The 26719-nt window shown below is 44.3% G+C and overlaps 1 protein-coding gene across 1 annotated transcript in view; it reads right to left on the reverse strand.

Moving 5' to 3' along the window:
• Window positions 1-25925, reverse strand: part of Prkar2a (protein kinase cAMP-dependent type II regulatory subunit alpha) — a 47366-nt gene extending 21441 nt beyond the window's left edge. The window contains exons 1-3 of the mRNA XM_070017719.1: window positions 25280-25925; window positions 10018-10053; window positions 2678-2730 (exon numbers count right to left, since the gene is read on the reverse strand). Coding sequence (XP_069873820.1) covers window positions 2678-2730; window positions 10018-10053; window positions 25280-25532 — 342 coding nt within the window. The 5' untranslated portion in view covers window positions 25533-25925. The remainder of the gene's footprint in view (window positions 1-2677; window positions 2731-10017; window positions 10054-25279) is intronic.
• Window positions 25926-26719: the final 794 nt, after the last annotated feature.

Here is a 26719-nt window from a genome sequence, read left to right on the forward strand (position 1 = left end):
AAAAAAGAAAGAAAGAAAGAAAGAAAGAGGGGCTGGGAAGGTGGCTCAGTGGTAGAGTGCTTGCATGGCATGCATGAGGCCCTGGGTTTGATTTGATTCCCCAGCACCACATAAGCAAAAAAGGCCAGAAGTGGTGCTGTGGCTCAAGTGGTAGAGCACTAGCCTTGAGCTGAAGAGCTGAGGGACAGCACCCAGGCCCAGAGTTCAGGCCCCATGACTGACAAAAAGAGAGGTGGGGGGGATGTTAGGTGACTGGGCTAATTGGGGGAGAAGGATGCCCAAATCACAGAAAGTATTATAGGTGAAAGAACTGGAACTTTCTTCTAGCAATATGGGGCATATATTTCACACTAATGACCAAAGACAAGGTGTAAAAAAGGTGAGAGAAGGGATAGGTTAAGAGAGATGGGTGTCCCCCGCTTTCACTATATTTGATGTCAGTATAACATGTGGAGGAGATGGGGACAAACAAGTCGTTTAAGGATTCAGGTGGACCTGTTGCAACAATGAGAAGTACAAAATGTCATGTCAAAACCAGCTTTACAATGTCGGTGTGGGGGGGGGTATGATTGGGTGGGGGGGAGGGGGGTGGCTGGGAAGGGAGGTGAAGGGTAAACAAAGGAGGAGGCTGCAATGCTTGGTAAGAAATGTATGCATTATCCTGCCCATGTAATTGTAACCCCTCTGTACAGTATGTTATCAAATAAAATAAAATAAAATTTTAAATTAAAAAAAAAAAGAGAGATGGGTGTTGTCAGACACTTTGTACTCATATACTGTTTTGTGGAATGAGAACTTCTTTGTACAACTACTTAAAGATTAAAAAAAAAAAAAAAAGATGTGACTGATGTTTTTGTGTTGTTTTTCTGCTAGTTCTGGGGATTGAACTCAGGCCCAAGGCACTGTTCCTGAGCTTTTACGCTCAAAGATAGCACTCTACCACTTGGGCCACAGCTCTACTTCCAGCTTTTTGGTGGCTGATTGGAAATAAAGAGTCTCATGGAGGGCTGGGAATGTGGCTTAGTGGTAGAGTGCTTGCCTAGCATGAAATGAAGCCTTGGGTTTGATTCCTCAGTACCATATAAATAGAAAAGGCTGAAGTAGTGCTGTGGCTCAAGTGGTAGAGTACTAGTCTTGAGCAAAACAAGCTCAGGGACAGTGCCCACGCCCTGAATTCAAGTCCCACACAGACTTCCCTGCCTAGGCTGCGTTTGTACTGCAATCCTTGAATCTTAACTACGTAAGTAGCTAGGATGACAGGTGTGAGTCAGCCTGGCCTGATTTTTTTTTTAAAAGGAATATATAGTTGCTAACAAGTAAAGAACAGACTAGAGATAAGCAAGAAGCTATGCTGATCATCTCAGGGCCAGATGACACCATGAAGGTGTTGACAAATACAGATTTCTGGAAATACATCAAAGACAGGACCCATTAAATACATTAGAAAATTGAATGAAGATATGAAAAACATAGTGTTCAGGGTGACCTCAAAATTATGGGTACATATAACTTAACCATGGAATTGTCATGAAGAAAGCTGGGAATGACTATGAGGTGGAAAACAGTATTTAAAAGGAAATAATCAAAGCCAGGTGCTGGCAGTTCACACTTATAATCCTAGCTACGCAGGAGGCTGAGATCTAAGGATTGTGGTTCGAAACCAGGCCAGGCAGGAGAGTCTGTGAGACCAATCTCCAATTAAACACCAAATAGCCAGATCCTCAGATTTCAGCCTCCAGAGTAGCCAGGATTATAGGAGTGAACTATGTTATGATCACTTTCAATGGCTGCAGATTCTCTTGATTTCAATGTAACCCAATTTAGCCCTAGGGAATCCCTTATTCAGGGTCATTTTAGGTTGTTTCCATTTTTCATTATTACAACATGGCCATGATCTCCATTTGTACATCCTTGGAAAGGACCCAACTGTTTATTAGGGTAAGATTTTCCTTTAGGTAATTGCTGTGTCAGTTGGCTCCACTATGTTTAAGGGTTCTGCAGCTTCACCATACCTTCAACCATTCTTGCTTTCAATCTATTAGATTAAAAAAATGGCATTTTATGCCAGGGCCAGTGGTTCACACCTGTAATCCTAGCTACTCAGGAGGCTGAAACCAGAGGATTGTGGTTTGAAGACAGCATGGGCAGAAAAGTCCCTGTGAGACTCTTTTTGTTTGTTTGTTTTGTGCCAGGCCTGAGGCTTGAACTCAGGGCCTGGGCACAGTCCCTGAGTTTCTTTTGCTCACAGCTAGCATTCTATCACTTAAGCCACAGCGCCACTTCTGTTTTTTTCTGTTTATGTTGTATTGAGGAGTCAAACCCAGGGCTTCATGCATGCTAGGCAAGCACTTTACAACTAAGCCACATTCCCAGACCCCTGTGAGACTCTTATCTCCAAATAACCACTCAAAAAATGGAAGTGGAGTTGTGGCTTAAAGTGATAGAACACTAGCCCTTGAGCAAAACAGCTTAGGGACAGCACTCAGGCTCTGAGTCCAAGCCCCTGACCATTACTACTACCATCACCAGCAACAACAACAACAACAAAAAATGGCATCTCACTGAAATTTTCATTCATATTTAACTATCAGTACAATATCTAAATATATAGAGGAAGGAAGTTAATGGATTCTTATGTGCCATGATTCTAAATAATACTTTTGCTTTTAGTTCTTACCCTTGGATCATTATCTTCCTCTTCTTCATCAGGGTTATAGGTCTCTGCACAGACTAAAAAGAGGGGGGAAAAAAAAGAAAAATATGAGTTTACCAAATGTATGGTTTTAGGAAAAACAGGAAGCAAACACTTTCTTTTTGGTCGTTCGTGGGGCTTAAACTCGGCCTGGGCACTGTCTCTCAGCTCTTCAGCTCAATGCGTGCACTCTACCACTTGAGCCACTGTACCACTTCCGGCTTTCTGGTGGTTTATTGGAGATAAGAGTCTCACAGAATTTCCTGCCCAGGCTAGCTTTGAACCATGATCCTTAGATCTCAAACTCCTGAGTAACTAGGATTATAGGCATGAGCCACCGGCACCTGGCTATGTATTGTTCTCTGAAGTTAGAATGGTTGTATTTTGAAACATCGCTATGAAGCTCATATTTGCCTCCAACTATAACTCTCTGTCCTCTGTCTTCTTTTGTTTTTGTTTTTTTGGGTCCGGTTGTGGGGCCTGAACTCTGGGCATGGGCGCTGTCCCTCAGCTTTTCAGCTCAAGGCTACCACTCTACCAATTGAGCCACAGCACCACTTCCAGCTTTTTTTTTTCTTTTTTTGCTTATGTGGTGCTGGGGAATTGAACCCAGGGCCTCATGCATGCAAGGCAAGTGCTCTACCACTGAGCCACCTTCCCAGCCCCTGTCCTCTGTCTTCTGGGGGCTGGAGTTGTAAGTTGGATCTTTTTAAAATTTCTTATTTCGAAGGCATTCTCATGAGGCACAGAAGAACCATCTCTTTAAAGATTGGTGATCCAGCCGGGCGCTGGTGGCTCACGCCTGTAATCCTAGCTACTCAGGAGGCTGAGATCTGAGGATCGCGGTTCAAAGCCAGCCTGGGCACAAAAGTCTGTGAGACTCCTATCTCCAATAAACCACCAGAAAACCGAAAGTGGCGCTGTAGCTCAAGTGGTAGAGCGCTCGCCTTGAGCTGGAGAGCTGAGGGACAGCGCCCAGGCCCAGAGTTCAAGCCCCACGACCAACAAAAAAAAAAAAAAATAAATAAATAAATAAATAAATAAATAAATAAATAAAGATTGGTGATCCTAAATAGGAAACAAAGATATCAACTACTAAGTTCTATGGTAGTGGCAAATACAAACGTAACATTATCCTGCCTCTGATGAGTTATGAAGAAGGAGTAAACAATCATGTAGTAATAAATATATTTGTATATATATATATATATATATATTAAAATGCATATACAAGAGATATGGAGGTAGTTACCAAAATAATCCATTAAAAGAACTGGGAAGGTGGCTCAGTGGTAGAGCACTTGCCTTGTATGCATGAGGCCCTGGGTTCCATTCCTCAGCACCACATAAGCAGAAAAAAAAACGCTGGAAGTGGCACTGTGGCTCAAGTGGTAGAGCGCTAGCCTTGAGCTGAAGAGCTGAGGGACAGCGCCCAGGCCCAGAGTTCAGGCCCCACGACCAGAACCACCCCAAAAAATAATAATCCATTAAAATAGTTCAAAGACATTATGTACACAACTTTAAAAAAAAAGAGATTGGGAGTCTTACTATCTTGTTCAGGCTGGCCTCTAACTCATGAGCTTAAGCAATCCTAAACCTTCAGCGTAGCTAGACTAATTCTTAGCTGCTCAGTGGTAGCTAAGAATTTTAAAACAAGGGCTGGGAATGTGGCTTAGTGGTATAGTGCTTGCCTAGAATGCAGGAAGCACTGGGTTCGATTCCTCAGTACCAACTAAACAGATAAAACTGGAAGTGGTACTGTGGCCCAAGTGGTAGGGTGCTAGCCTTGAGCAAAAGAGGCTCAGTAATAGCACCCAGGCCCTGAGTTCAAGCCCAGGGCTGGCAAAAAAAAAAAAAAACAACACAAAAACTTCCAGGAAATAGAAATAGATGGGTACATGAGTATTATACTTTGTCTACCTTGGTTTAAAAGGTTGAAAATTTAAAAGGCTGAAAATTAGCTGGCAGTATGGGTAGTGGTAAAGTGCCTAGAAAGTACAAGGTCCAGAATTCAAACACTAATATCACTAAAAAAAAAAAAAAAAAAAAAAGTTAAAAAAATTAAAGCTTAGCTGAGCGCCAGTAGCTCACACCTGTAAACCTAGCTAATCAGGAGGCTGAGATCTGAAGATCACGGTTCAAAACCAGCCTGGGCAGGAAAGTCTGTGAGCCTCTTATCTCCAATTAACTGCAAGAAAACCAGAAGTGGCACTGTGGCCCAAGTGGTAGAGTGCTTGCCTTGAAATGAAGAGAGCAGAGACAGCACCTAGGCCCAGAGTTCAAGCCCCACAACTGACAAAAATAAATAAATAAATAAAATTGAATAAAATCTTATGGTGGGTGCTGGTGGCTCATGCTTATAATCCTAGGTATTGGGGAAGCTGAGATCTGAGGATTGTGGTTCAAAGCCAGCCTGAGTAGGAAATTCCATGACACTCTGACCTATCTCCAATTAACCACCAGAAAACCAGAAGTAGAACTGTGGCTCAAGTGGTAGAACACTATCCTTGAGTGGAAAAAGCTCAAGGATAGCACCCAGGCCCTCAGTTCAAGCCTGACAACCGACCAAAAAAAAAAAAAAAAGAGAGAGAGAGAGTGCTCTTGGGTTTGATATCCAGTACCACCCCCCCCCACACACACACACAAAATGAAAGTAATTTTTTGTTTTTGTTTTTTTGGACAGTCCTGGGCTTCTTTTGCTCAAGGCCAGCACTGTATCTCTTGAGCCACAGTGCCACTTCTGGTTTTTTCTGTGTATGTGGTACTGAGGAATTGAACCCAGGGCTTCAGGCATGCTAAGCAAGCACTCTACCACTAAGCTACATTCCCAGCCCAACAGTAGTTATTTTTATTAAAATCATTAACATGGAGCCATGTGCGGTGGCTGAACCAGTAGGATCATGAGATTGGGACTAGGCTGGACTGTATCTCATGAAACTATGTCTCAAAAAAGGTATTAAAACATTTATTAAGAGCCAGGCACCAGTGGCTTAGCCTTTAATCCTAGCTACTCAGGAGGCTGAGATCTGAGGATTGCAGTTCAAAGCCAGCCTGTGCAGGCAAGTCCATGAGATTCTTATCTCCAATAAATCACTCAGAAAACAGGAAGGGATGCAGTGGCTCAAGTGGTAGAGCACTAGCCTTGAGCTGGAGAGCTGAGGGATAGAAGTCAGGCCCAGAGTTCAACCCCCACAACCAACAACAACAACTACAAATTATTGGGACTAGAAGTATATCTCAGTTGTAGAATGAGCCTAACAAGCTCAAGGTCCTGATTTCAAACCCCAGTTCCAAATTTTAAAAAAAGCTTGTGGGGCTGGTAAGGTGGCTCAGTGGTAGAGCGCTTGCCTTGCATGCATGAGGCTCTGGGTCCGATTCCACATAAGCAACCACAAGTGGTGCTGTGGCTCAAGTGGTAGAGCGCTCGCCTTGAGCTGAAGAGCTGAGGGACAGCACCCAGGCCCAGAGTTCAGGCCCTGCGACCAACCAAAAAAAAAAAAAAGTTTATATTTTTGGAAAGACATTATGCCTTAATTCTCTTCCAAAAATGGTTCTGAATTTACTTCTCTTTTCTAGTTCTTTCTCTTTTTTTCCCTTATGGTAATAACACTTAATATGAGCTCCACCTTCATTACTTCCTAACACAGTACTGTATTGTTCTTCTTGCATAACCGAAACTTTATACCTGCTGAACAGCCACTCCCCAATTTCCCTTCCCACCAGTCCCTAGCAACCACCATTCTACTCTCCTAACTCTATGAGTTTGACTATTTTAGTTACTTGGTTTTTGCAGTGCTGGGGATCAAACCCAGGAGACTGTACACAAAAGCAAATGTTTTAGCATGGAACTATAACCCCAGTCCCTTGACTATAGAGACCCCACACAAATGTAAATTTGTCCTGTCACAGGCTTTATTTCATTTAGTTTAATGTCCTTTTAACCCTAACCTTTTTTGAACTTTCTCACTTCCTTCTGTCCTCCTCCTCTGTTCCCACCCAACTTATCTACTTCCTCTTGGTCCTGGTCCCAATTACTTCCCTCATTTTCTTTCCTTTCTTTTTTAATGTTGGAGACTGAACCCAGCACCTCACGCATGCTAGCTTATTTGACAATTAAGCTACTTTTGTAGCTACAAATCTCTTTTTTTAATTTTTTTTTTTTTTTTGCCAGTCCTGGAGCTTGAACTCAGGGCCTGGGCACTGTCCCTGAGTTTCTTTTGCTTAAGGCTAGCACTCTACCACTTGAGCCACAGTACCTGTTCCAGCTTTTTCTGTTCATGGGATACTGGGAAATCGAACCCAGGGTTTCATGCATTCTAGGCAAGCACTCTACCACTAAGCCACATTCCTAGCCCCCCAAATCTTTTTTTTTTCTTTTTTGCCAGTCCTGGGGCTTGAACTCAGGGCCTGGGCACTGTCCCTGAGCTTCTTTTGCTCAAGGCTAGCGCTCTACCACTTGAGCCATAGTATCACTTCTGGCCTTTTCTATTCATATGGTACTGAGGAATCAAACCAAGGACTTCATGCATGCTAGGCAAGCACTCTATCACTAAGCCAAATTCCCAGCCCCCAAACCTATTTTTTAAGTGCCTACTTGATTCTTGCCCCAATAATTCTGCACTCTTGTCTCTGTAGATATTACCTGAAGAAGGGCTAAATGATCCTCTAAAGACCTCAAGAAATTCCAGGCATGGTGGTACATACCTGTAATGACAGGACTTGGGAGGCTGAGGCAGGAGGAGCATGAGTTCAGGCCAACATATGCTACAAAGAGAGAATCTGGCTCCAAAAGTTAAAAATCTTCTAAAAAAAAAAAAATTGCGCCATCTTAAGATACTCAAGACCTACTGAAAATGAAGATTTAAGCAAGCAACACGGTGCCTTAAGGAAAGTTATTTTGCTTTTTCCTCCAGCAGATGTCACTAGGGAGCAATGTCGTATCATACAAAAGGACAACAGGTTATCTGGCACAATTTCTTCCTCTGTGTGTGTGGGGTGCATGAGCACATGCATTGGTCCTGGGACTTGAACTCAGGCCTTCTGTCCCTAGGGTTTTGTGCTCAAGGCTAGTGCTCTACCATTTGAGCCACAGCTCCATTTCCAACTTGCAGCTTTTTTTTTTTTTTTTGGTCGGTTGTGGGGCTTGAACTCTGGGCTTGGGTGCTATCCCTGTGCTCTTCAGCTCAACCGCCACTTCAGGTTTTCTAGCGGTTTATTGGAGATAAGAGTCCCATGGACTTTCCTGCCTGGGCTGGCTTTGAACCTTGATCCTCAGATCTCAGCTTCCTGAGTAGCTAGGATTACAGGCGTGAGCCACTGGCACCCAGCTTTATTTATTTTTTTTTTTTTTTGGAAATAAGAGTGTCACACATTTTTCTGCCTGGGCTGGATCCTCAGATCTGAGTAGCTAGTGAGTAGCTAGGATTACAGGCATGAGCCACCTGTGCCTGGCTGCTTCCAAAAATTTAATTGATATTTGGAGATACTTTTATACAGAAATGTGAATCATTACACTTTACTCATTTCTACAAATAAATGAGCACAGATCTTGGTCAGGTCCTGAAGCCCTGTGCTATTCTACCAGCCCCCACAGACAGCAGACACAGCTTGGATCCATTAGTCAGCTAAGGGTGCCTAAACAAAATACCACAGATCAGTTGACATGAAGATAAGAAATTCACTTATTCACAGTTCTGGGGCTGATAGTCCACAATTAAAAAACCAACGGGTTTTGGTGTTTCCAGGAGCTAGCAAAAACTAGCTTGCTTTCTGTGTCCTCACATTTTGCTATCTCTTTAAGGACAGTAGTCCTAATTGCATTAAGACCTCCATTCTTCCTTTTTTTTTTTTTTTTTCCCCCCCCAGTCCTTGGGCTTAAACTCAGGGCCTGGGCGCTATCTCTGAGCTTCTTTTGCTCAAGGTTAGCTCTGAGGAACTGAACACAGGGCTTCACGCATGCTAGGTAAGCACTCTACCACTAAGCCACATTCCCAGCCCCACTCTTCTCTATTTTCATTTCACCTTCTTTCCTCCCCTCCCCCCGCCCCCAGTCATGGGGCCTGGGCACTGTCCCTGCACCTCTTTGTGCTCAAGGCTAGTACTTTACCCTTTATCACTTGAGACACACACAGTGCCACTTTCAGCTTTTTCTGAGCAGCTTATTGGAGTTAAGAGTCTCACAAGACTTTGCTACCTGGGCTGGCTTCCAACCACAATCCTCAGCTCTCAGCCTTCTGAGTAGTCCAGTGTCTTTAATCATTTTTTTGCTCAAGGCTAATGCTCTACTACTTTAACCGTGTCGTGCGAGAGAGGCATTCATAGGGTACTTTTCTTCTGACAGCCTTGTCTAAGATGATCTCTAAAGCGAGACATAGAACAAGCTGAAGTAATATTCAGTCTGACCAGAGAATGCCAGTATTACCACTATATAACTGAGGAAACAATTCAAATGGCTTTAAATGGCAGAGAAGCTAATGCAGCATAATTTCAAATATCAAAAATACTTACAGCCGGGCGCTGGTGGCTCACGCCTGTAATCCTAGCTACTCAGGAGGCTGAGATCTGAGGATTGCGGTTCAAAGCCAGCCCGGGCAGGAGAGACCGTGAGACTCCTATCTCCAATAAACCACCAGAAAACCGGAAGTGGCGCTGTAGCTCAAGTGGTAGAGCGCTCGCCTTGAGCTGAAGAGCTGAGAGACAGTGCCCAGGCCCAGAGTTCAAGCCCCACGGCCGACAAAAAAAAAAAAAAAAAAAAATACAAAAAAATTGCTTTCATTTGCCGTGTGAGGTTAAAATGTGTTTGTGACTTTAAGTATCACTATCCCACAATACTGTGAAATTTATATAATCACTTAATTAAAAAAATTATTTTAAAAATTGCTTTCATGGCTGGGAATGTGGCTTAGTGGTAGAGTGCTTGCCTAGCATGAAGCTCTGGGTTCGATTCCTCAGTACCACATACACAGAAAAAGCCATAAATAGTCTGTGGCTCAAGTGGTAGAATGTTAGTCTTGAGCAAAAGAAGCTCAGGGACAGTATCTGGGCCCTGAGTTCTGGCCAAAAAAAAAAAATTGCTTTCAGAGGAAATTTTATAATTTTAAACATTAATAATAATGACAAGTGGAAAAGCAAAGACTTTATGTATAATATAAACTTTGTACAGATATTCTCCAAACTTAAAATGAAAACAAAATGAAGAAATCACAGGTGATTTTCCTTTTAGCACAAGACCGATAATACTATTTTTTGAGATGAGTTTATTTTCACTTAAAATTTCTTATTGTAAAATAGCTTAAAAGCTGTATGTTATAAAAGAGAAAACATACCTGATACTCGTCTATTAAATCTGGTAGGAATTGGAACTGCAAAAAGAAAAAAAAAAGGCAACATTTAGTCATTATTAAATCACAATTCCACCACCACCACCCTCTTTTTTTATTTGCCAATCCTGGGGCTTAAACTCAGGGCCTGGGCACTGTTCTTTTTTTTTTTTTAAATATACTACCTTTATTTTTTTTTTTCTGGAGGGGGGGGTCCAGTCGTGGGGCTTGAACTCTGGGCCTGGGCACTGTCCGTCAGCTCTTCAGCTCAAGGCTAGCACTCTACCACTTGAGCCACAGTGCCACTTCTGGCTTTTTTCTTTTTGCTTATGTGGTGCTGAGGAATCGAACCCAGGGCCTCATACAAGGCAAGTACTCTACCACTGAGCCACCTTCCCAGCCCTGGGCACTGTTCTTGAGCTTCTTTTACTCAAGGCAAGCACTCTACCACTTGAGCCACACCACCACTTCAGCCTTTTTTGAGTAGTTAATTGGAGCTGAGAGTCTCACAGACTTTCCTAATCGAGCTGGCTTTGAACCATAATCCTCAGATCTCAACCTCTTGAGTAACTAGGATTACAGGTGTGAGCTACCAGCACTGTTGTAAAATTCATTTTTTAAAAACCTTATAATTTTAATGTACTTAAGTTGGGTTAACTTTACTTCATGTTCTAATTTGTAAAATTCCAAATGAATAAGAAGTGTTCCAAGTTTACTATAATATCAAGTAATAAAAAATTTCTCTTTAAGCTGGGTGCCAGTGGCTCACACCTGTAATCCTAGCTACACAGAAGTCTGAGACCTGAGGATCATGGTTTAAAGCCAGCTCAATTAGGAAAGTCTATGAGACTCATCTCTAAAAAACAAACCACCAGAAAAATGGAAATGGTGATGTGGCTCAAGTGGTAGAGGGGTAGCCTTGAGCAGATGAGCTCAGAGACAGTGCCCAGGCCCAGAGTTCAAGCCCCATGACCACCAACAACAAAAAATTTCTTTAGCATCTATCATCACTTCTATTTGATAGTAATTTAATGAGTATTAACTCAGTAAGATTAAAAATAATCATTTTTACTTTCTCAGATATGGGTGGGTTTTCTCCAGTCTTGGTCAATATATGTATCAAATAAACTTACCACTGATCTTTATGTTGGAAAATAATTTCTTACCTCTCTCTCATTTTTTTTTAATCTGTTGTGGGGTTTGAACTCAGGACCTGAGTGTTATCCCAAAGCTTTTTTACTCAAGGCTAGTTCTCTACCACTGTGAGCCACAGCTTTACTTCTGGTTTCCTGGTGGTTAACTGAAGATAAGAGTCTCACAGACTTTCCTGCCAGAGCTGGTAATCCTCAGATCTTAGCCTCCTGAGTAGCTAGATTACAGGTGTGAGCCAGTGCCCAGCTTGAAATGGTAATTTTAAAAGACACAATATTCAAAAGAGACCTCATTCAATCTATAAATAAAGGTTTTGTCATAGGTTCTAAAATTATAAAATGTCAGCATTACAAAGTATCTATGAAGTCATCCAGTCTGGCTATGTAGCAAGCAGGCCTCCATTCACATGGCAGCTCTAACTGATGTCACCAGTCCACCTGACTCATCCTGGACTCATCTTTCACTACTTACATCTACTTCATTAACAAATCCATCTGCTCTCCCTCCCACTTCCTCTTGAATCTATCTTCCTCCATTCTCTATTGTTAGTCTAGTCAGAAGCACATCATTTTTTGCCAGTCTTCCCACTGCCAATCTTGCCCTACAATAATCTATAGTCATCAGAGTAATCTTAGCATTTAAGAGGACAATTTGACAGTCTCTGTCAAAATTTTTCTTTTCTTTGCTTTTCTCTTTCTCTTTTCTTTTTCTTTTTTTTTTTTTTTTGTCGATCATAGAGCTTGAACTCTGGGCCTGAGTGCTGTCCCTCAGCTCTTCAGCACAAGGCGAGTGCTCTACCACTTGAGCTACAGGGCACTTTCAGTTTTCTGGTGGTTTATTGGAGATAAGAGTTTCACAGACTTTCCTGCCCGGGCTGGCTTTGAACCGAGATCCTCAGATCTCAGCCTCCTGAGTAGCTAGGATTACAGGTGTGAACCACTGGCACCCAGCTTTCTGTCAAAATTTCTAAGTATTAACTGCCTTTAACCCAGGAATAATTTTACTTCTAGGAATACGTGCTAAGCAAAACTCACATGTGTATATTCACATATACACACACTGAAAGAAACACACACACACATACATACATATATATATGGCTATGTACGTGTACTATCACTATACATATAAAAATGTATACTTAGGTAAATGTATATCTACCATGATTGCTAACATATTGTATGGAATAGCAAAAAAGCTTAACAAAAATTGTCTAGAATAAATTAAAGAATGTTGGTCCAGTTGGGTACTAGTGGTCATGACTATAGGAATACCTAGCTACTCAGGAGGCTGAGATCTGCAGATCCTGGTTCAAAGCCAGCTCAGGCAGGAAAGTCCATGAGACTCTTATCTCCAATTAACAACCAGAAAACTGGAAGTGGAGCTGTGGCTCAAACTGGTAGAACACAGGCCTTGAGCAAAGGATGCTTAGAGCCAGTGCCCAGGCCCTGAGTTCAAGCTCCCTGACACCCCCCCTCCAAAAAAAAAGTTGGTGCAGCTAGATTGTACACATCTATGCAGCCATTAAAATGGATACAGTAAGCTGGATGACTGGCTCACATCAGTAATCCTAACTACTGAGAGAGTTGAGCCCAGGAAGATTGTGGTTCTAGGTCAGTTTAAGAAAAACAGTTTGAAAAAGAAGAAAAACAGTTTGGGGGCTGGGAATGTGGCTCAGTGGTAGAGCGCTTGCCTTGCATGCCTGAGGCCCTGGGTTCAATTCCTCAGCACCACATAAGCAAAAAAAAAAAGAAAGAAAGAAAGAAAGAAAAAAAGCCAGAAGTAGAAGAGTGGCGCTGTGGCTCAAGTGGTAGGGTCAGTGCCCAGGCCCAGAGTTCAGGCCCCACGACCGGACCCCCCCCCCCAAAAAAAAAAAAAAAGAAAGAAAGAAAAACAGTTTGTAGACTCCATCTCAATACTATAAGGAAAGTGTGGTGGTGTGTACCCATCAACTTAGCTATTACAGAAAGCATAAGAAGATTACAGTCCAGATGGGAGCTTAAGCAAAAAGAAAAAGTCTATGTCAAAATAATCAGTGCACTGGGCTTGCATGCATGAGGCCCTGGGTTTGATTCCTCAGCACCACATAAGCAAAAAGAAAAAAGCCGGAAGTGGCGCTGTGGCTCAAGTGGTAGAGTGCTAGCCTTGAGCTGAAGGGCTGAGGGACAGCGCCCAGGCCCAGAGTTCAGGCCCCATGACCGGACCCCCCCCAAAAAATAATAATCAGTGCAGGCGGGGAGAAGGTGGCTCAGTGGTAGAGTACTAGCCTTGAGCTGAAGAGCTCAGGGACAGTGCCCAGGCGCAGAGTTCAGGTCCCACAACCGACAAAAAAAATTGGAAGAATGGCTCAATAGTAGAGCACTTGCCTAGCAAGCATGAGGCACTGAGTTCAAGCCACTGTAATGTCTGCCCTCTCCCTGCCCACCACCAAAAACAAAAACAAAAACAAAAACAGAATGCCATAAACCTATAGAAACTGATATGGGAATGACCTTCGAGATACACTGGTATCTGAAAGCTGCTATCAGTTAAAAAGCTACAAATATTTTTTTTTTCCGGTGGTACAGGGAATTGAACTCAGGGCCTTGCATTTTCTGGGAAGGTACTCTACAACTTGAGCCATGCTTCCAGCCCTTTTGCTTATTTTTTGAATAGTATCTCACACTTTTTGCCTATGGCCAGCCTGGTACTTGATCCACCTATTTACACTTCCCATGCAGCTGAAATGTCAGGTGTAAACCATCACACCTAGCTTTAGTAGTTGAGAAGTCTTTCAAACTTCTGTCCAGGCTAGCCTCAAACTGTGATCCTCCTCCCACCTATATCTCCTGTTTGACAATGTCATGAAACTCCTTTTCCTACTGACCCTCCACTGCTAAACCCTCCACAGGCTTACTTTAAAGGACTATTATTTAGAATTTTCTGTCACACATTTAACCTCCTCCCCCCAAATACCAGGACTTAAACTCAGGACTTCAAGCTTGCTTGGCTTGCTTGCTAGACTGGTGCTCTAATCCTTGAGTCATGTCTCCAGCTTGGCTTTCTTTTTTTGTGCCATTCCTGGGCTTGAACTCAGGCTCTGGACGCTGTCCCTGAGCTTTTCTGTTCAAGGCTAGCACCTGAGCCACAGCTCTACTTCAAGCTTTTTAGTGGTTAAATCTTATGGACTTAAGAGAATCTTCTCATATACTTTCCTGACCATGTTGGTTTCAAACTGCAATCCTCAGATCTCATCCTCCTGAATAGCTAGGATTATAGGTGTGAGCCACTGGGGTAAGCCTTAGCTTTTTGCTGGTTATTTTTGAACTTCGATCCCCTGGATCACGGCTTCCGAAGAAGCTAGGGTTACAGGCATGAGCCTCTAGTGCCTTTAGGCCTTACCTAAAGCTTAATAAATCAATAGCAAACTCTATCAAGATAGCAAAGAACAGTTAATTGTGGAGATAAAAATACAATAATAATAAAATGTATGTGCCAGGACCTGATGTAAACACTTTATAGGTATTAAGCCAATTAGTTCTTTTTTTTTTGGGGGGGGGGGGTCCAGTCGTGGGGCCTGAACTCTGGGCCTGGGCGCTGTCCCTCAGCTCTTCAGCTCAAGGCTAGCACTCTACCACTTGAGTCACAGTGCCACTTCTGGCTTTTTTCTTTTTGCTTATGTGGTGCTGAGGAATCGAATCCAGGGCTTTATGCATGCAAGGCAAGCTCTCTACCACTGAGCTACCTTCCCAGCCCCCAATTAGTTCTTTGGGGGATGGAACTGGCATTTTGAACTCAGGGCCTTCTGTTTACTAGGCCTTGTGCTTGCTAGTAGGGAGGTGCTCTACTATGTTAGCCATGACCCCAGCCCTTTTTGCGTCTTGTTATTTTTCAAATAGGGTCCGAAGCTAACATATATAGCTGATGTCTTAGGGAATTAGGATTTGTTTTCTTGGACTTTCACTTAAGATAAGCTATGTATACTGAGAGATTTAAGAAACCTGGGTCTCTGAATGAGCATGTGCAACTCCAGCTATTACTTTGGGTTGTGAACTGAGTTAGACAGCAAAAACAGAAATACAACTGACATTCAACAACCTAAATCATGATACTTATGGGTTAATTATAATTCATAAGTAAAAATTCATGAGTTCATACTAATATATATTTACAAATAGCAATACATTATAGATATATACTATATATTAGATATTAATGATACATACTAATACATAAATGTACTTAGATATATGTAACAGAATCGATATGTAGGTAAGAAAAGAAAGCTCTTCCTTACAATAGACTTTCAGCCAATAAATACGAAGTGCTGGAATTTTGAAAATTACTATTTGGTGTCAGAGTGGCAACTCATGCCTATAATCCCAGCTACTTGTGTGGGGAGGGGAGCTGATAGTAGGGTCTCATGTAAGGCCTGCATGGGGAAAATGTAGTGAGAACCTGTCTCAAACAACAAGATGGGTGTAGTGGTACACACTTGTAATCCCAGATGTGTAGAAGATATGGTTAGAAGGATGAGAATCTGAGACCAGCTAAGGCAAAAAAGCAAAAAGTAACTAAAACAAAAAAGGGACAGTATGTGGTTCATTGTCTAGCATATTAAAGTTCCTGGCTTGAGTTCCCTGTACTGACAAAAAAAAAATTACTCTTTGTCAAATATTACAGTGAATAAGTAATTGTTTAAGGCAAGAATCACCAGCAGGCACCACAATTAGTATGAAGAGAAACAGGAATTTCATGGTATCTAATAAATATTACTACTAATGGAATTAACCTGCAAAATAATCTACTGATTACATAGTATCTTTTTTTTTTTTTTTTTTTGGTTGGGGGAGTTGGTTGTAGGGCTTGATCTCAGGGTCTGCGCACGGTGCCTGAGCTCTTTTGCTCAAGGCTTGTGCTCTACCACTTTGGACCAGTAATCCACTTTCAGTTGTCTGGTGGTTAACTGGAGATAAGAGTCTCACAAGGACTTTTCTGTCCAGGCTGGCTTTGCACCACAATCCTCAGATCTCAGCCTCCTGAGTAGCTAGGATGACAGGTGTGAGCCACCTGTGACCAGCTATTGTAATAGTACTTTAGAGAAACCAGGCAGACAGAGTCTTAACTAAACGATCAGAGTTATCCTCATCAGTAATGAGACAAATAAGACAAGTGCTAGTAGTTCATGCCTGTAATTCCTAGCTAGCTACTCAGGAGGCTGAGAGCTGAGGATCCCAGTTTGAAGTTGGCCTGGGCAGGAAAGTCTGTGAGACTCTTATCTCTAATTAATTATCAAAAAGATGGAAGGAGAGCTGTGGCATGGCTTACGTAGTAGTACACTAGCCTTGAGCATTTTTATGCTTTTGCTCAGGGACAGTGCCTAGGCCCTGAGTTCAAAACCCAGGACCTGCACAAAAAAATAAAAATAAAAATAAAAAGAACAGGTAAGGTCTATGAAGAACAATGCAGGGCTGGGAATGTGGCCTAGTGGTAGAGTGCTTGTCTAGCATGCATGAAAAACCCTGGGTTCGATTCCTCAGTACCACATACACAGAAAAAGCCAGAAGAGGGCTGGGAAGGTGGCTCAGTGGTAGAGTGATTGCCTTGCATGCAAGAGGCCCTGGGTTCAATTCCTCAGCACCACATAAGCAGAAAAAGCCAGAAGTGGCACTGTGGCTCAAGTGGTAGAGTGCTAGCCTTGAACTGAAGAGCTGAGGGACAGCACCCAGGCCCAGAGCTCAGGCCCCATGACTGGCAAAAAAAAAAAAAGAAAAAGCCAGAAGAAGAGCTGTGGCTCAAGTAGTAGAGTGCTAGCCTTGAGCAAAACAAGCTCAGGGACAGTGCCCAGGCCCCTGAGTTCAAGCCCCAGGACTGAAAGAAAAAAAAAAAAAAAGAACAACAATGCAAAGAAGAGACTGTTAAAGATCACAAAATGTACTGGGGGAGGGGAGGGAAAGATCATTCACTATCAGAAAAACTGAAACCTCAAATACAATGTTGCTAATGACTACCAGGAAAAACAAAATTTGAATGTCTTTCTCATGCTTTTAATCATTTACAACATGTGCCTGGGTTCTGTCTAATCTTTCCAGGTTCATGTTCTGAATTTATTTATTTATTTATTTATTTATTATTTTAGCAGTCCTGGGGCTTGAACTCAGGGCCTGGGCACTGTCCCTGAGCTTCTTTTGCTCGAGGCTAGCATTCTACCAGTTGAGCCACACTGCCACTTCCAGCTTTTTTTTTTTTTTCTGTTTATGTAATACTGAGGAATTGAACCCAGGGCTTCAAGCACACTAGGCAAGCACTCTACCACTAAGTCACATTCCCAACCCATGACATACTTTAAAACGAGGTGTCATGTACGTCATCTGTAGACCCTTTGCTTCTCACTCTATTCTTTCCCTGGAAGATTTCAATCCTACCCATATTATCTCTCACTCTCCTTAATACTTCTCACCTAGACCTTTCCTGTGAAGAGAAATAGACAGGAAAGTTTAATTTCCTGCTTGCAAACTCTCATCTCAGAGACCTCAAACCCCCATGTCTGAAACCAAATTCATGATCTTCTCCATCCTTCCTCAAGCTAAAAGCTTCCTATGTCACTAAACTTCTTTAGTGTTTTCAAACAGCTGTCAATCCAAAAGCACAGGCCTGAAATGCAAATTTCCTCTTTGACTCTAGTCTCCTACACATCCCTTTATCCAACTGTACCTTCTCTACCTGTCCTCAATCCATTTTGGATATCTTCTCCCCCAACCCATGCAAACATTATTTCAAACCTTACAGAAACAACAGCCTCTCCCCACAAGTCCTGGGGCTTGAACTCAGGACCTGGGCACTGTCCCTGAGCTTCTTTTGCACAAGGCTAGCACTCTACCAACTTGAGCCACAGCACTCACTCCTGGCTTTTTCTGTGTATGTGGTACTGAGGAATCAAACCAAGGGCTTCATGCATTCTAGGCAAGCACTCTACCACTAAGCCACCTTCCCAACCCCAACAACAGCCTCTTAATTGATTGGTTACCTATACCATCTCTAGGCTTTCTCTAACCCTTTCCCTACAATCTGCAAAAGTGATCTTTCTAATCAGATCTCATCATTCTACATCCTAAAGTTTAAAATTCTTGGCTAAGTGCTGGTGGCTCATGCCTGGAATCCTAGCTACTCAGGAGGCTGATCTGAGGATCAAGGTTCAAAGCCACCCTGGACAGGAAAGTCTGTAAGACTCTTAATCTCCAATTAACCACCAGAAAACTGGAATTGGCTCTGTGGCTCGAGTGGTAGAGCACTGGCCTTGAGCTGAAGAGCTGAGGGACAGTGCCCAGGCCCAGAGTTCAAGCCCCACAACCAACCATGTAACAACAACAACAACAAATTCAGTAACTTTGTCCCAAGTTTTATGAGGATAGTGACAAAACTATCATGTTCTCCTCCATCATCTCTGTATTGGACTAGTCATTCTGGCCTTATTTTTGGAGGTCTAAAACTTGAACTTGGTATCTGATGCTTTCATTCATTGGCAGGTGCGCTACCAATTGAACCATGCCTCCAATCCCTCTGGCCTTTTTCTTGTTCCATGTCATTTCAAAGTCTTCTAGCAGGTACTTCTCACCACCTTGCCGAGTTAACTCCTAAGGCAGCCTTTGACATAGTGGTTACTTCTTTTGTCCACCTCTTTGGGGAAGCATTAGTAACTTCCTGATAAGGTAATATTTCTATGACAGGTATTGAGAAAATCAAATGTTTCTTTCCTATTTTTAAAAATTTATTTATTTTTTGCCGTTCCTGGGGTTGAACTCCAGGCCTGGGCACTGTCCCTGAGCCTCTTTGTGCTCAAGGCTACTACTTGAGCCACAGCATCACTTCTAGCTTTTTCTGAGTAGTTTACTGGAGATAAGAGTTTCACAGACTTTCCTTCTTGGCCTGGCTTTGAACCATGATCTTCAGATCTCAGCCTCCTGAGTAGCTAGGATTACAGGGGAGAGCTACCAGTACCTGGCTTCCTTTCCTATTTTATTTACATTTGGCTTATGTAGTATGAAGGAATCCAACCCAGGGCCTGATGCATGCTAGGCAAGCATTCTACTACTAAGCCACATTCCCAACCCTCCTTTCCTATTTTAAAACACTAGGAAAATAGTTGTATTGTTTAAGGTATTAGTAGCAATGTTTTTCACTTTTTCAGATGTTCAGTATAGATGTAACTTTTTCCCCAATCTTTTTCTTTTCTCTATCTTATCTAGTTAACCACAAAAAAAAAAAAAAAAAAGCCAGGCATAGAACTTGGCCCAAGTGGTAGATGGCTAGCCTTCAGCAAAAAAGCTCAGGGACAGTGCCAAAGCCTATGGTTCAAGTACCAGGACACACACACACACACACACACACACACACACACACACACACACACACACACACACACACACACACACACACACACACACACACACACACACACACACACACACACACACACACACACACACACACACACACACACACACACACACACAGAGCCAAAAATGCCAAAATGCCCTGGGGACTAGGAATGTAGCTCTGTATTGGGGTACCTGTCTAAAATGCCCTGGTTTAATTTCTAATACCATAAAAAAAAATTAGCTTGAAGCCGGGCGCTAGTGGCTCACACCTGTAATCCTAGCTACTCAGGAGGCTGAGATCTGAGGATCGCGGTTCAAAGCCAGCCCGGGCAGAAGAGACCGTGAGACTCCTATCTCCAATAAACCACCAGAAAACCGGAAGTGGCGCTGTATCTCAAGTGGTAGAGCGCTCGCCTTGAGCTGAAGAGCTGAGGGACAGCGCCCAGGCCCAGAGTTCAAGCCCTACGACCGACAAAATAAATAAATAATTAATTAGCTTGGGCTGGGATGGTGGCTTAGTGGTAGAGTGCTTGTCTAGCATGCATGAAGTACTGGGTTCAATTTCCTCAGTACCACATCAACAGAAAAAAAACAAAACAAAACAAAACCAAACCAGAAGTGGCATTGTAGTTCAAGTGGTGGAGTTGCTAGCCTTGAACAAAAGAAGCTCAGGGACAGTGCCCTGAGTTAAAGCCCCAAGACTGGCCAAAAAAAAAAAAAAAAAAAAAAATAGCCGGGTGCTGGTGGCTCACGCCTGTAATCCTAGCTACTCAGGAGGCTGAGATCTGAGGATCGCAGTTCAAAGCCAGCCCGGGCAAGAAAGACCGTGAGACTCCGATCTCCAATAAACCACCAGAAAACCGGAAGTGGTGCTGTAGCTCAAGTGGTAGAGCGCTCGCCTTGAGCTGAAGAGCTGAGGGACAGTGCCCAAGCCCAGAGTTCAAGCCCCACGACCGACAAAAAAAAAAAAAAATAGCAATGAAGAAACAAAAATGCCCTATTATTGACTTCCCTTAACCCTTATAATTGCTTCTGCTTTCTGACCTTATGAATTTGCTATTTTAGGTATCCTCTAAATAAAATCATTTGTATTTGTCTTTTGTGTCTGACTTGTTTCATTTAGCATATTCTCAGTGTTAAAACATCATCTATGTTGGAGTCTGTGTTGGAATTCCATTCCTAGGACAAGTGGTAGTGGCTGCCTAGTACTTGGATTGTTTCCATCTTTTTGGTTCTTGTCAATGTTGCTTCAATAACATTGTTATACAAGTCCCTGACTCCCTCCTTCCACTTTTTTTCGGAATGTACTTAGGAATGCCAATTTTTCCACCATAGTAATTCTATGTTTAACTTTTTCAGGAACAACTAAATTCTTTTCCACAATTGCTAGACATTTTACATTCCCAGGAGCAATGTACAAGGGATTCAATTTCTTCACATCCTAGTTCTTTTTGTTGTTGTTATTGTTTTGTGTGTTTTGTCAGTTGCAGGACTTAAACTTGGGGCCTGGGCGCTGTCCCTCAGCTCTCCAGCTCAAGGCTAGTGCTCCACAGCACCACTTCCGTTTTCTGGTGGTTAATTGTAGATAAGAGTCTCATGGACTTTCCTGCCAGGACTGGCTTTGAACCTTGATGCTCAGATCTCAGCCTCCTGAGGAGCTAGGATCACAGGCAGGAGAGCCACCAGCACCCAGTGGTAGAGTTCTTGAAATAAAGCTTTTTAAAAACATGATTATCCCTGGGAGACAGCTGTTATTGTTCTCATTTGAAAGATAAGAAAATCTGAAATCAAACAGGTTTGACAACCTGTCCTTGACCACAAAGCAAAACTGTGGCAGAGATCTAGGAAATAACTCCTAATTTCTTCCAAACTAATAATATTACATATAATAAGTTGTGGGAAACAAAAGAGCAATTTCTGTCTTAGCATGCATAAACTTTTGTTTGTTTTTGTTTGTTTTTTTGGGTTCGGTCATGGGGCCTGAACTCTGGGCCTGGGCACTGTCCCTCAGCTCTTCAGCTCAAGGCTAGCGTTCTACCACTTGAGCCACAGTGCCACTTCCGGCTTTTTTTCTTTTTGCTTATGTGGTGCTGAGGAATCGAACCCAGGGCCTCTGGCATGCAAGGCATGCGCTCTACCACTGAGCCACCTTCCCAGGCCCCCATAAACTTAGAAACACTGTCTGGCATATTAACTCCTCCTCAGCTGTTGAGGCCAGACCACGTTTAACTCAGAATGTTTGTTTAGTTTTTTTCTTAATTATGAGCTAGTAATATTGAGACTCAAGCATTGTCTCTCTTGTGTTCTCATTGCTATTGTAAATTTTGGCTCTTTAAGAATAAGAAAATTTAGGGCTGGGAAGGTGGCTCAGTGGTTAAAGCGCTTGCCTTGCATGCCTGAGGCCCTGGGTTCGATTCCTCAGCACCACATAAGCAAAAAGAAAAAAGCCGGAAGTGGCGCTGTGGCTCAAGTGGTAGAGCACTAGCTTTGAGCTGAAGAGCTGAGGGACAGTGCCCAAGCCCAGAGTTCAGGCCCCATGACCGGACCCAAAAAAAAAAAAAAAAAAAAAAAAAAAAAGAATAAGAAAATTTGGGTGGGGGTGGGGGTGGAAGATGGGAAGGAATAGGAAGGGGAAACAAAGGAGGAGGCAACAATGCTAGATAAGAAATGTACTCATTACCTTGCCCATGTAATTGTAACCCCTCTGTACGGTATTTTCACAATTAAAAAAAGAAAAAAAGAAAATTCTTGCCGGGCGCCGGTGGCTCACACCTGTAAACCTAGCTACTCAGGAGGCTGAGATTTGAGGATCAAGGTTCAAAGCCAGCCCAGGCAGAAAAGTCTGTGAGATTCATCTCCAATTAAACACTAGAAAACTGGAAGTGGTGCTGTGGCTTAAGTGGTAGAGCGCTCCCCTTGAGCTGAAGAGTGCAGGGATAGCGCCCAAGCCCAGAGTTCAAGCCCCACAACCGACAAAAAAAAAAAAAAAAGAATAAGAAAATTCTTGGCTAAGAATGTGGCTTAGTGGTAGAATGCTTGCCTAGCATGCATGAAGCCCAGGATTCAATTCCTCAGTACCATATACACAGAATAAGTAGGAAGTGGTGCTGTGGCTCAAGTGATAAAGTGCTAGCCTTGAGCAAAAGCAGCTCAGGGACAGTGTCCAGGCTCTGAGTTCAAGCCCCAGGACTGGCAAAAAAAAAAAGAAGAAGAAAAAGAAAAAGAAAATTCTTAGCCAGGTGCCAGTGGCTCATACCTATAATCCTAGCAACTCAAGAGGCTAAGATCTGAGGATTGCTGTTCAAAGCCAGCCCAGGCAGGAAAGTCCAAGAGACTTTTTGTTGTTGTTGTTGGTCATGGGGCTTGAACTCTGGGCTTGGGCACTGTCCCTGCGCTCTTCAGCTCAAGGCCAGTGCTCTACCACTTGAGCCACAGTGCCACTTCCTGTTTTCTGGTGATTTATTGGAGATAAGAGTCTCAGGGACTTTCCTGTTCGGGCTGGCTTTGAACCTTGATCCTCAGATCTCAGCTTCCTGAGGAGCTAGGATTACAGGTGTGGGCCACCAGCACCCGGCTTCTGAGAGACTCATCTCCAATTAACCACCAGAAAACCAGAAGTGATGCTGTGGCTCAAGTGGCAGAGCACTATCCTTGGCTGAAGAGCTCAGGGACAGCACCCAGGCTCATATTTTAAACCCCAGGTCTGACAAAAAATAAAAAATAAAGAAAATTCTCCAATTGTTGAATTGACAAGTATATGAGGAAGTGATCAAGAAAATGAAATTGCTGGCTAAGAATGTGCTTTGTGGTAGAGTACTTGCCTAGCATGCATGAAGCCCTAGCATTCCTCGGTATCACATAAAGAGAAAAAGCTGTAAAGTGGCTCTGTGGCTCAAGTACTAACTAGAACACTAGCCTTGAACAAAAGCAGCTCATGGACAGTGCACAGGCCCCAGGACTGACAAAAAAAGAAAACAAAAGAAAATGAAATTGCTTCTCCACATCCTTGCTGGGGGGGGGGGGGGGGCAGGGGCAGGGTAGAGAGACAGAGAGAGACAGAGAGAGAGAGAGAGAGAGAGAGAGAGAGAGAGAGTGTGTAGTACTGGGGCTGTAACTCAAGACCTGAGCACTGTCCTTTCCCTTTTATGCTCAAGGCTAATGCTCTACCACTTGAGTCACAGCTCCACTTTTGGCTTTTTGGTGGCTAATTGGCAATAAGAGTCTCTAGGACTTGCTGGGCGCCAGTGGCTCACGCCTGTAATCCTAGCTACTCAGGAGGCTGAGATCTGAGGATTGTGGTTCAAAGCCAGCCCGGGAAGGAAAGTCCTTGAGATTCTTATCTCCAATAAACCACCAGAAAACCAGAAATTACGCTGTGGCTCAAGTGGTAGAGCGCTCGCCTTGAGCTGAAGAGCACAGGGACAGAGCCCAAGCCCAGAGTTCAAAGAGTTCAAGCCCCACGACCAACCAAAAAAAAAAAAAAAAGTCTCTAGGACTTTCCTGCCTGAGCTAGCTTCAAACCCTGATCTTCCTATCTTAGCCTCCTGAGTAGCTACGATTACGGTGATGAGCCACCGAGCACCGAGCTCATATCCTTGCTTAAATCAGATATATAAAGTGCTGTTTTTTTACTTGCAACCCACACACTACGCAAGATAGCACTTATCTTCACCTAATTTGATTCCACTGACTTAACCAAATTTATGAATAGCTATCATTAGCATATATATTATATATACTATCTCATATATAAATCTATCACCTATATATACTATCTCATATATATGTGTATATCTACTGTCTCATATATATATATATATATATATATATATATACTATCTCATATACACACATATACATATATAATCACTATATACGCTGATGAGAGCTGTTCATTGCTATTCATTCCCAGGAACCATATTTTAAGAAACCAACCTAAGTAGGCATAGAAGTGATCTGACTGCAATACACTTTGAAATACTTCAGGCCAAAGGGGAGGAAAAGAATAGAGATGAGCCATTTATGCCTAATATTGACAACTGTTGAATGTAGGTGACAGCAGACAGGGTTTGTCTTCATCATTTGGTCTCTGCTTTGAAGTTTTTCACACTTTCAAAAAAAAAAAAAAACTCCCCCCTTCCCTCCAAACCATGAATTCCTTTCCCACCAAAGTTAGCAAGTCATTTGTACGCGAATGTTCTGGTCCTTGGGGAAGGAAAGCCAGGGAAAGGGGACAAGGGATCTATATAGGAGTGGTGAACAAGGGATCTATCTAGTGGTGGAGAAGGACAAGGGAATCTTAACAGTGTTTAGGGTGACCTAAACACCTCTCAGCACCCCCCCCTCTGCACTACCATGCCAATCAAGAGGATGAACCCCACACAGACCATTGGGGTGCATGCACTCCCGGGCTTGGCGGGGTGAGGGGTTAGGTGGGGAGGGGGGGGAATCTCTGTGCTCCATTTGGAAATGGCATCTACCGGGGGGGGGGGGGGCTCTTAAGTGGAAACCCCACAAACTCTGCCAAGGGAGCTCACAGCAGGGCCTGTGACACGATCCCCGGAAGGAGGTGGGGGGGGATCCCCACATCCCTGGTAGCTCAGCACCCCGAGACCCCTTTGGTCTCCATAGTTGATCGCTGATCCGCTCTCCCCCCCCCTCCCCACATACATATATACCCATACCCCCCCCATTACCCGCCCCCTTCGCCCCCCCCTACCCCCCCACCCCCCAGGCCGGCTGGTCGGCCAACCTCTTACCGTCCAAGATCTCGTCGTCCTCCGATTCACTCTCCCCGTTCTCGTCGGCGGCCGGGGAGGACTCGGGCTCGGGCGTCTGCAGACCCAAGGCGGTGGCGGTGAGCGGGACGCAAGTCTGCGCGCGGGCCTCGCGCAGGCGGGTGAAGTAGTCCACGGCGAAGTCCACCAGGTCGGGCGGCTGCTTCCGCAGCACCTCCACGGTGTAGCCCTGCAGCAGCTCCGTGAGCCCCGGCGGGATGTGAATATGGCTCATCCCGGCGGCGGCGGTGGTGGTGGTGGGAGAAGAAAAGACCGGCGGGTAGGTAGGTGGGTAGGTGGGTGGGGTCCGGGCTCCCCGGCGTCTCCCTCACGCCCGCCCGGCCTCTTCTCACTTGGCGCCCGCCCGCGAGTTTTTTTTTTTCTTTTTTTTTTTTCCTCTCCTCACACACACACACGCGCGCGCGCGCGCGGCCGCGCGAACGCGGGTGCGCGCGCAGCCCGGCTTCGGCCTTCTTCGCGTGGAGCGTCGGTCTTGAGAGCCCGGGGTGGGGTGGAGGGGGGGGGGGATTGGGGAGTGGCGGGAGAGTGGTGGTCTTGTGTTTCCGTTTAAACTATCACGGCCAGCTTGGCGCCGCCACTGCTGTCACCCGGCCGCCGCCGCTGCCGCCACCGCCGCCCGCCGCCCGCCGCCACCGCTGCCGCCGCCGCCGCCGCCGCCGCCGCGGGGACCCACGGGCAGGCGAAGCTGGACGGGCGGGGCGCGGGCGCCTGGGTTGTGACGCACGCGGCCGCGGGCGTGCGCGTCCCCGTCGGTTCACCGGCCTCCAGTGCGCGTGCGCCGCCGCGCTGAGCGCGCGCCTCCTAGCGCGTTGTCCTCTGGCTCTTCTTCGTGGACCAGGGGGTATTACAAATGAGTGGCCAACCTGCCTTCTTCTTGCCTGGCCACGTCTGTCTGTCTGTCTGTCTGTCTGTCTGTCTGTCTGTCTGTCTGTCTGTCTGTCTTTTCTTTCTTGTCAGTCGTGGGTCTTGAACTCTGGGCCTGGGCGCTGTCCCTCAGCTCTTCAGCTCAAGGCCGGTGCTCTACCACTTGAACCACGGCACCACTTCCGGTTTTCTGGTGGTTTATTGGAGATAAGAGTCTTAGGGACTTTCTTGTTCAGGCTGGCTTTGAACCTTGATCCTCAAAGCTCAGCCTCCTGAATAGCTAGGATTAGAGGATTGAGCCACCAGAGCCTGGCCTTTTTTTTTTTTTTTTTTGTCGGCCCTGGGGCTTGAACTCAGGGCCTGAGCGCTGTCCCTGAGCTTCTTTTGCTCAAGGCTAGCGCTCTACCACGTGAGCCACAGCTCACCTTCTCACTTTCTAGTGGTTAATTGAAGATGAGTCCCACAGCCTTTCTTGCCAAGGGTGGCTTTGAACCACGATCCTCAGATCTCAGCCTCTTGAGTAGTTACGATTACCCA

The sequence above is a fragment of the Dipodomys merriami genome, unplaced genomic scaffold (assembly GCF_024711535.1).
Source record: "Dipodomys merriami isolate MVZ:Mamm:240054 unplaced genomic scaffold, mDipMer1.0.p SCAF_125, whole genome shotgun sequence".
In the NCBI taxonomy this organism is placed as follows: domain Eukaryota; kingdom Metazoa; phylum Chordata; class Mammalia; order Rodentia; family Heteromyidae; genus Dipodomys; species Dipodomys merriami.